This window comes from Sinocyclocheilus anshuiensis, unplaced genomic scaffold (assembly GCF_001515605.1).
Source record: "Sinocyclocheilus anshuiensis isolate Anshui unplaced genomic scaffold, SAMN03320099.WGS_v1.1 scaffold813, whole genome shotgun sequence".
Lineage (NCBI taxonomy): Eukaryota > Metazoa > Chordata > Actinopteri > Cypriniformes > Cyprinidae > Sinocyclocheilus > Sinocyclocheilus anshuiensis.
Window position 1 is genome coordinate 107553 of NW_015540942.1, and position 10956 is coordinate 118508.

Below are 10956 nucleotides of genomic sequence, written 5' to 3' on the forward strand. Positions count from 1 at the left end.
ATTGTAGTCTACTCTACCAGGATCAGGAAACAGTCTTCCATAAAATGCGCTGGACACATCTGAATATTTGGGTTGAACTATTCTTGAACAGTGTTGTAAATACAACTTAACCGCTGATTTCTAGCCGTGCCCTCTTTTGGAAGACCAAACAAAGTAGTTTCGCTTTCACAACGAAACACAGCGTCACACACGGCGGGCGAGACTTAATTACTGTAAGTCTAGTTGAAGGAACTGTAGTAACTGTGACATTTCAAATAAGACTACCGTGAAGACGCTCTGTTCCTTTAAGTATTTATCCTGTGGTGTGTTTGTATGTATGGTCAGTGAATGTCAGCCCTTGGAAACACTGTGATACAGAGAGATCAGTCTTATCCAGAATTCAAAACTGTGGTGAGAGATTTAAACAAGAGTTTTGCATAAGGCTCAGATCTGACTATAATGATGTTCTATCATGGAAACAGCTGAAACTGGCTGAAAGGGTGTATTTCCTCAGTGACCAGCACGGATCAGCTCCAGGCATGACGAAGCGGATATCGTCTTCTTTTGGAAGACCAAGCAAAGTAGTTTCGCTTTCACAACGAAACACACAGCATGTTGACATGTGTTGACATGGCAACAACAATACTACAGCGAGAATAAAAGTTACTCCTTTCTTTGTGTGAACATTTGGGCAGCGTTATGAAAATCTTCCTACTTCGTGACGTAGACATGTGGGGGCGTGTTAGAACGAGCCGTTTTAGGTAGACGTGGTTGACTTAACTTTTATAAAGAATATCTCTTTGGATTTGAGACTTTAGTCTTTGCAACTTTACAGATCTTCTTTATGCACCAAGAGCTTGTAACACTCCAAAGAGAAAGGAAAACTTGAAATCGCATCATATGACCCCTTTAACAAGACCTTAAAATCTTTAATCAAAATGCAATAACTTGCTCTTATTCTGAAGTTATGTTCCTTTTTTGCCAATGCTGCAGGCTATTTCAGAATTTTTTCTTGTTGAATATCCTGTTTCACTTGAAAATATGTCACATTCTGGAAGTTCACACTGACTTTTAGACATTAAGAGAAGAACAGAGAATAATCATGGTGGCCCAGAATATATACACGAGTGCTAACCTTTCTCACAAATTAATCATAATCTGTTGGATGTCTGCTTGGATAATAAGGCCAAAAATGAAGCCTGTCTTGGAAAAACAATGCAATTCAGTTAAGTCATTATTTCCAGCTAAATAATTCAGCTTTCTGGTCAATGGTGGGCCTGAGGGAATTGTGGGAAGTGCAGAGTTGTTTTAGGCAGCATAACGCTCGGTATTAAAGAAACATTCAGTATGTTTTGAAGACAATAAACCAACAACGACAAGGCAGTGTGATCTCTTTTTTTTAAAGGCAATGAACACAGCACCTGAACACAGAGACAAGTCGCTTTCAGGTGAGCAAGACAGAGAGAGGGATGAGAGTGCCGTCAAAGCACAGCAAAAAGGATTTACAAACAACCAAGATCGCAGATGCAGAGAAGACATATGACTCCAAATATTGGTATGCAGATCACATCAAACAAGAGAAAACTGGGGAAGAGAGACGGTCCAGACTCCAGAAGAGCGTTTGAGATCTCCTGGCTCATGGATAAAAACAGCTCCAGACAGAAAGAATACAGTAGACAGGAGGAAGATATATGATACAACAACAGAAGCACATTTCCTACCTTATGTCCATTTGCTGGTTCAAGCACACCACAGCACAGCGAAGCACACAAGCCACAACTCCAGAGTGATGGCCACTAGATTACCTGGGCTCTCAAGAGCCAAACAGTTCAGAGAAAAATGGCACTGGGCATTGGCATGGAAACCTCAGGACTGTAGGTCAACGCAGACGTGATTCTGAATGACTAGTTTTAAATCTAGTAATTATCCTGCAGAGTTAATGAGTCTATAAATCTGTCTACTGTTGCATGGATCCATGTATATGTGTGATACATTATAAGATACAGTGGGGTCCAAAAGTCTGACAGCCCACAAGCCTGGGATACAAAATTTTATTTAACTCTAGAAATAAATAAAGTTTCTGAATTTAAAAAAATGTAAACAAAAATATATGAATTAATAATATAACAGTAAAATAATAAAAAATGTAATTATAATGAAAAAGAAAATTTCAATTCAAAATTAAATCCAGAAATAACAAAGTTTCAGAATTGTGAGTGAATGAATAAATAAATATATAAATAAGAATAAAACAAAAAACATCTGGAAATAAAAGTTTCATAATTTTGAAACTTAAGTGCATTATTAATATAACTAAATATATATAAAAAATTATAATAAAATGTACATATCTATTAAATGGCATAAGAAAACCAACAACAACAACAAAAAAAATGTTATTTTAAACTGTTATGCTGATAATATAATTTGTAACAAAAAGTTGTTAAATTTGAAAAATACAAATTAAAAATATTTTCACATATATTCTTCAAAGCGCTAAAATATAACATTACAATTAGCATCAGTCATAAATCCACATTTAGATACCTAAACTGGCAATTGACCGTTGGAGGCATGAAGGCACAGGTGTAGTGCTGGGTACCAGGAACTGAAAAAATGTGTAAACCGTTAGCATCAGAATGATATAACAGATCAAAGAGCGTAAAAAGAACATCCAACAAAATCTTTGTCATCCTGAAGCGTCTAAATGATAAATGACACTAATTAGAGATGAATGATGGTCCAAAATGGTCTCAGTTGACAGGAATATCCATGCTAGCTTGCCATGCTGATGCAGGCCAGTGCCATTCTGTGTTGATTAGATACAGGTCTGTTTGACAAAATGAGATTAGCACGGGCGCACTGGGCAGCTCAGTTCCCATAAACAGGCTATGATACACGTGGACATATAAGATAGTGGTGGATGACAGCGGAACAAGGGACGTCGACACATCGAGAATACCAGGATGAGATGTTTGAACCTCAGCAGAGCCCATCTGAATTTTTCATACAGATATATAGCAGAGATAGAGTTTGAAATGCATGCTGTACCAAAAGCCCCGAAGGGAACGATAATAATAAAAAAAAGCTCTCAGGTATAGGAGAGAAAAGACGAGAGACACCCTCCTTTAAATCCAAGCTGTTCATTTTGCCAGGCTTTAATTCCAATCGTGATGCTGTAATTTTGTGCGATTCGAAAGCACAGAGCTTTCTATAAAGGAGCGGATTAGCGGCGAGCTGATGTCAGCGCAAGAAGAAAACAGCAGTATCAAACACTGACCTGTTTTCAGCTAAGCCGCACACACTTCGTGCTAACCGACTCGTTTAATTTGAGGCTGCGACATTCATAATTAATTAACACTCTTATGCGGAGCGCCAGACTCAACTGTGTACCGCATACATGTAAAAACAACAAGTTTGAAAGATCTCCGAGACCCCCATGCTAATTTTTACGGTGCTACTTACATAAGCAGGCCATCCACCACTCCCAATTTTCACAATAAGCGTTCGCAGCATGTTTAATACGGCATATAAAGCGTCTCTCTAGTTTTCACCCACCCTTATGTATGTTCTTCCCATATGTCATTGGCTGAATGGTGGTGGAACAGGATGAAATGTTCTCATGTTAAGTGGCAGGCATGAAATATGCAGAGCTTAGCGTGGGCACGTGCTGCACACCGTCCAAGTTGGTTTTATACAGGCGTCAGGCGATGCTCTGAGCAAATTGACAAGACTTCCTCTGCCAAGCGGTTCAGAAACACATACAAATAATGCTTTATGTGATCTAATAAAATGTTACATCAGGGTCTTAGAATAGAAAACAGTCTTTTGTGTTTCCAGAGTTCATATTACAGGCATGGTTGAATTTCATGGTTATATACACTCAAAACTACAATGAGGGAAACTACGCAAAACCAAACAAAGGCTATTGATGTTTCAGTTTTATTTAAATGCATACTCGTGGTTTTTAGTGGAAAATACTTTGGCACAAGAAAAGCATTGAGGATGTATGAAGCAAAGCACACAGAAAGGTCAAGAGCACTCACTAAAACACTAGGCTAGTTTTCTGTAATTCATGCATAAAGCTTCTATGCACATTTTAAGGTATAGAAAACACAAAAATCCCCCCTTTTCATTTATTTTTATCTACAATACTGACCACATAAAATTCATTCAAAATACATTTAAGAACATTTGACACATTTTATTTGCTTATATTATTTTAAGACACTTAAAAAAAAAAGAATATCAAAGCCCTACACTGAACTGCTCGCTATATGTTTTGGCAGAAATGACAAATGCACAAATTTTTTTTGTCCTTTTTTCTTCTTTGTTTTAACCAAAAGTGTCTTATCCTGCAAACCACAACAGATCTGGAAACCTTCACCATTATAGACAGGTTATCCCTTCCCTGAAATCCTATGATGAAGATATGATATGAAGCCCCAGTGGTTTCCAATAAAAGTCACTGGCTGCTAGTCAGCACGGATAACCGCTCAGGGAACTGAGAGGATCTGACCCGTTTCTGTGGATGTGTGGCTCTTGTGGCCTTTCCAGTTCCATTTAGTGATACGGTATCTGTTCCTCACAGGGACTTCGCTGCTGTTACCGCTGACATGAACAGTGCTCGCGTTTCTAACCGACTGTCGTATCGGAGTTGTCAGCATGCTAAATTAGGACACCATATTAAAGCACTGACCAGCCCGTGTTGGACCCATTGACACAACAACAGATAGCTTCAACGGACCCCTATTGTCGCTTATGAGCAATGTTTACACGCTTGAAATTTTTTATTTCCAAAGCTACACCGTCTAATTGTGCTGCAAATTATTAGTCGTCTTTATATCCTGTTCTTCTCTTCGCCTTCGAAGCGCAATATTGTGTTCCACACAAATGTTGTGGTATTCTTTCAGGGTTTTCACATAACAAGTTTCAGCATAATATAATGCGGCGGGTCTCTATTGACAAGCTTCAAGACGGAATCATTCAAGCGAAGTGAAGCTATATCAGTGCGTCCCAACTAGACTAATTTGCTCATACACAAGCTCTTCAATGAAATACAGGGTATAATTCTGTGATATTACCCATGGGTGACTACTCATCTCTTTGTCATCGTAAACCCCAATGATGTTGAAAAATGCTTCCTGATCGTACCCATTAAAACATGCATATCTAACATAGGGGTCAGTAATACATGGTTATTGGCTACAGCGCTAGCTCGTTTCTGATATTAGCACTTGTTCTCTCGTCCTGTCTCAATCTGTAATTGTCTCAAGCAGGAGGTAGTTGATATTTAATGTGCCTGTCAAATACCTCTCGATAAAATCCGGCTGACCTTCAAGCAGAAGTCAAGTGTTAAACAAGGAAGAGCCAACGGGAACCATCACAGGAGTCATGCTTCTTGTACATGGGTGAGTGTTTGCTGATGGTGTGAGATGATCAGGCAAAAAAAAGCAGATCACTACCACAATCAGGCACATCCATTAAGCTCTATTGGCCCATACATACACGCAAACAGGATACAGGCATCCTAAAAAAGTCAGATTTACTCATGCTTCCAAAAAAAGAAAAAGAAAAACTTTGGTCAATTTCTGTTATGTACTTGTCTGTACAATGCAAGTCAGAGATTAAAGCAAGACTAGGGTTCACTACAGAGCTAACTAACGACATATGTATCATAAAAGTTCGGGCAAAACAAAATCGTCATGCAAAAACCTTTTGAGTTTGCATTCTTTTTGAAACAGGCAAAATGGTTTGAGTATAAAAATCAGCAGAATATCACTGTCACAGGCTGGATAAGGAGAGCGAGGCTAGCCATTGTGCATCTCATATGCGATTCATGCACCTTTAGTGCAAATGGCTGAATCGGAACACTGGCGGTGCCCGAAACACACACATCTGAGGATAGTTTAGAAGAGAGCTATGCAATACACACCACATTCAGGAAAGCTGTAGAGTACAAATAGTATAAAGACAGCCTTTAGATTCGAACGTTCCTCCAGCATGGACACACTCAATGGGATGTCGTGAAAGCCGACAACGACCTTCAGGCTAATCTACGAATATCGAAGTTTCGCATGCATATGTATATAGATGGTTTAGATTCTGTGCATGGCTGTTTATGTACATACACGTGCCCGTTTTATGGAGTGTATGATACATAAACGTAAGGAGGTTTGATGAAGAGGGGGTTTGATGGAGGGCTGGGTTAGTTTTAGGAGGTCGCCCTTAACTCTGGGCTTCCATGGCAGGGTATTCGGGGTTTATGAAGGAAAAGCCCTCGAACTCGTCTTGGTCGAGGTTCATGATGACCTCCTGGTCTGGAGGGGTGAGAACCGGTGGATGGCGGGTGAAAAAGCGGTCAAAGTTCTCTGCATCCCGGCCACACTGCAGGAGGGAGAGAAGAAGAAGAGAGGCATGTAATGGATGGGGGATGATGAACATGGTCAAGTAGAACGTAAAAGAGAACAAATAAAAGTATGAGAATGGATGTGAATGTAAGGGTACTGTAGATTATTGAACAGCAGTTCTGGATACATGGATAGCCTATCCTGTTGAATAGACCAGCATACTGTATGTCCCTAAAAGGCTGCTGGAATAGCTTTGGGTGATTGTTTACACTCTTAAAAATAAAGGTTCCAAAAGGGAATTTTCATAGGGATTACATAGAAGAACCTTTCTGAGTTACCCAAAGAACCTTTTAGTGGATAGTTCTTAAAGGGGTCATCGGATGCAAAATTCACTTTTACATGTTCGAACTGAAATCTCGGCAGTGTGTGTACACAACCACCCTCTAATGATAAAAATCCACCCAGTGCTTTTTTTTAAATCCCGATAAATGATAACCCCTTTCTCAAATCAAGCCGTTCTCAGATTCTTGGATGTGTGACGTCACACAGACCCAGGCCCCTCCCACGACTATTGATTGACACTAGCGTTTAAGCATTGACCTGCCCTGAGTGAGCTGTGAACAGTCCGCCATTGTTTCGACGCTGGAGCAGGGGTAGACAATAATGTCTCCTAAGCGATTGAGGTGCTTTGTTGTTGGATGTAATAATGAACATAGTAGTCGTCATTTACTCTCAATATCTGAGCTACTGAAGACGCAGTGGATTACTTTTGTTTTTGAAGGGAATGCGCCCCCAATCTACCTAAATGTGTCTATGTTCGTGTGAATCATTTGTGATCCAGCCTCACCTCCAGAAGAAGTGAGTACAAGTTTTATGAATCTTTGCAAATCGCCTTTCCTAATAATGTGCTAGTTAGCAAGTTTCACGATGAATGCGGCTAAAGTTTACAATCTCTCAGAGAACAGCTTGTCACCCCACGGAAAAGAGGGGCGGGGTGAGCAGAGCTCATTAGCATTTAAAGGGACATGCACTGAAACGGCTTGCTGTGAACAGAGCTGTTTTTGACAAGGTAAAAAGGGTGTTGTTTTACACTACCATTGATATTTTTTAACAAAAGTATGTTATAGACTTTTCATTAAGACCCTAAAGAATCATATCAACTGGTTGAAAATGGGCATCCGATGACCCCTTTAAAAGATAAATTGTTTCTTAATTTGAAAAACTAACTTTTTCAACTAAAAATAACCTTTTGTGCAATGGAAAGATTCCATAGATGTTAGAGGTAATTCAAGGGATCATAAATGCCAATAAAGAACCTTTATTTATAAGAGTATACTCAAAAAAATTGAAGTCTGTCATGATTTACTCCCATTCATGTCATTCCAAAGCTATATTTTTTTTAAATACCTTCCTCAAAAACAGCAAAAAGCACCATAAAAGAAACATACAGATGGTCCATACAACTTAAAGTGCTATATTTGAAGCCATATGATCTCTAGAGAAACAAAATTTAACTCATTATTCAAAGAAAATCTTGACTTCACTGAAAACACTTGAAAAGTAATGATATCTGATTCATGTATAAATAATCATTTCAGTCTGATCTTTTATTTATTTTTGATGAAAATAGAGGAGAGTAGAAAACTGACAGGCTGACTGACTCAAAGATCTGTTTGCAGTGGTTAACAGCTCACTGGAGGGGAAGATTATCAGTGAATAATAACTTCAGTCTATTCATCAAGCAATCATACTGCTTCCGAAGCCATATGAAAAATAGTGCACGAGTTGTATATTATTCATTTTATGGTGCTTTTGCATCTTTTTTTTTTTTTTTCAAAGCTTCAAGATTCAGTCCCCTTTCATTGTAAAAGAGCAAACAGAACATTATTCAAAATATCTTCTTATGCATTCCACAAAAAAGTCAGACAAAGTTTGGAACAACAAGATGAGTAAATGATAACAGAACCAATCTGGTCTATCTAATGAAGCCCATTGACCAGCATTTTTCCACTGGTCCACCAGCTGCACCAATATGGGAATTCACATTAGCCAAATTAGTAGCCGGAAACTGGTCTTTCCATCATGGGATTGGGTGTAACTTGGAAAAATATGAATTCATGGAGGCGCGTGTGAGACCTTTACACTCATACTGATACAGAAATATGTTCCAGATGTCAATGGCGTGTCAGGGTGTCATTCATGATGCTTTTGAAAACAACAACAGTGAAAACAATAACAACAGCATTAATGCCACCACAAACACATACGCTTCAGTTCAAATGTCAGCTTTTGAAATTCCAATGTTCTATTGCACTTCCAGTGACATTTAAATAGCTCGCTCATCATAATGGTAAAAAACAGGTAAGTCCACGCAAGCGAATCTGTAAATGAGAGTGAAATCCTTTGCACTGTTCACACATGCGGACACCTTTACATGGAGAGCATTGATCAGTGGCAGTCCAGTACGATATCAAAACTCACCTTTTACAGCCCGTCATGCAATATTCATGAATAGGACTCAGAAGCAAAGTCAAACCACCAGAATATTCCAAACCTGGCCAGTTCTCTACCTCTGGCCCATGATGAGGTATCTCTGCAACCTCTCCCTTGGCAAACAATACAGTTGGAGCAGCCACAATGAAAGAGGAAAAACTGGCAAGTGGTGAAAATTAGAGCTGAGACAGCTCACGATGTGATGCATATTACTGTTCAACATATGAATGCATTATTTTATAACAACATATTGTGGCTGCATATTTTGTGATGTACCATGCAGTCATTAGTGGAGAATCAACACCAGCACTGTAGATCATATACGATGCACATGGATCAAACATATTACATACAGACCCACTGCACAGGACAAAATCACAAGCTTTCGACTTCACAGGAGTTCATCATTTCCACCAATCAGAGTGAAGACCTTGTGAAAGTCTATATAGGGTTCTGCTTCTAATGAGCACAATGGGAGGGCAATCAACTTTGGGTCCATTCACTACAGCTCCTTCAAAATGAAAGAAATGTACTTGCACAAAACTTGTCACAATATACAATTTTTTCCCATTTCCACATATTTTCAGTGTTACAGCATTACATTTAGTGAACTTAAACATTTTTACAAAAAAAATAAATAAATAATGGACCTATGCAACAGACAGTTGTACAGTTGATTAATTCCAAGTGGTAGCACTTAAACTAATGTGAATAAATCATAATCTAGATCTAATTAATCCAGTACAGAGTGCTCATTTCTCACCTCAGTGTGTGACATAGACTACTGTTCAGAAGACTGGGGTCGGAAAGATCTTTTAATGCTTTTAAAGAAGTTCTTATGCTCACCAAGGCTGCATTTATTTGAACAAAAAAACAGCACTATTACATTTTAAAATAACTGTTTTAACTTAACTTATTAATAATGATAATAATAACTTATTCATGTGATGACAAAGCTGAATTTCAGCAGTCATTACTGATTTGGTGCACTAGAAAAATGTCTTATTCATTTTGTGGAAATAATGATACCTTTTGTCTTTCAGGATTCTTTGATGAATAGAAGATTCAAAAGAAGATTATATTACTTGATATAGAAATACTTTTTAACATTATAAATGTCTTTACTGCCACTTTTCGATCCATTTAATGGATCCTTGCTAATAAAAAACATTAATTTCTTTTAAAAAAATCTTACTGACCCCAAGATTTTGAGCGTAGTGTATACACACATGCATTTATGCACAAAAAAGTTTATAATCCCTCACTGCATGATTGACAAAAACATGTTAAATGATCACTTATCACATCCTTAAGACAGCCTGTACCTGAGTTCTAGGTAAACAGAAGCATTTGTAAGACCAAACCCCTTCAAATAAACACTCCCTACGCCACTGGGCAGCCCAACAAAAGCTTGAGCCTTTAAAAGCCCCACTTCATACAGCATGAAATTACCTCATTTTCTTGACTGTACCATTAGCCCAGAATCCTTAGCGTGGACCTGGCAGCAAACACAATAGCTTTAGATGTGCCTCTGCATTTTCAGCAAGAGGATTCTGACTACCATGTCAATGATTTACAACCAATACATCTTATATAAGACAGAGGTGCAATCAAAGCTCAGACTTTCTTGGCAAGTTCACTCACTACCTCTAAATACTAAACTGCCATACACACACAAACACACAGAGTGACAGACAGTGAGAGCACTGAGGCATAACATCTGTGTGTGGGAACCATTAAATCACCCCGCGCAGCATCTTGTACCTCTGCATTCAGAAGCCCCTCTAATTTAAACTCAATTAATGGTCCCATGCAGCAGCCACCTGACCCCTGTCGCCCCGCCGCAGATGCATTAGTATTTCCAAACGCGATCAGGGGAGGCTGTGACTTATGGATCTGCCCGCTCGCTGCCATCTATATGAGAGAGAGTCGAACGACCTGCGTCTCATCGGCCCCTGAAAATTGAGGGAAAAGCTTTTTGGTGTCCTCTTAAAATCACCTGTCCACAGTCATTAGCATCAGGGGGCCACATCCACTGTGAACAGCCCTTGCTATTAAAGACACACATGTGACAAGCGGCTTGTCTGAAGACCGCTGTGCTAAACACTGCCCATTTACAACTCTCTCTCTCACA

At 39.0% G+C, this 10956-nt stretch overlaps 1 protein-coding gene across 3 annotated transcripts in view; it reads right to left on the minus strand.

Moving 5' to 3' along the window:
* prkcbb (protein kinase C, beta b) overlaps window positions 1–10956 on the minus strand; it is a 139278-nt gene that overhangs the window by 2257 nt on the left and 126065 nt on the right. For 2 of the 3 annotated variants that reach the window (XM_016487667.1, XM_016487665.1), the window contains one exon: window positions 4207–6366. The exons of the other annotated variant lie outside the window; for it this stretch is intronic. In XM_016487667.1, the coding sequence (XP_016343153.1) occupies window positions 6208–6366 (159 nt within the window). In that variant the 3' untranslated portion in view covers window positions 4207–6207. Of the gene's footprint in view, window positions 1–4206; window positions 6367–10956 lie in introns of those variants that run through there. 3 annotated transcript variants of the gene reach the window in all.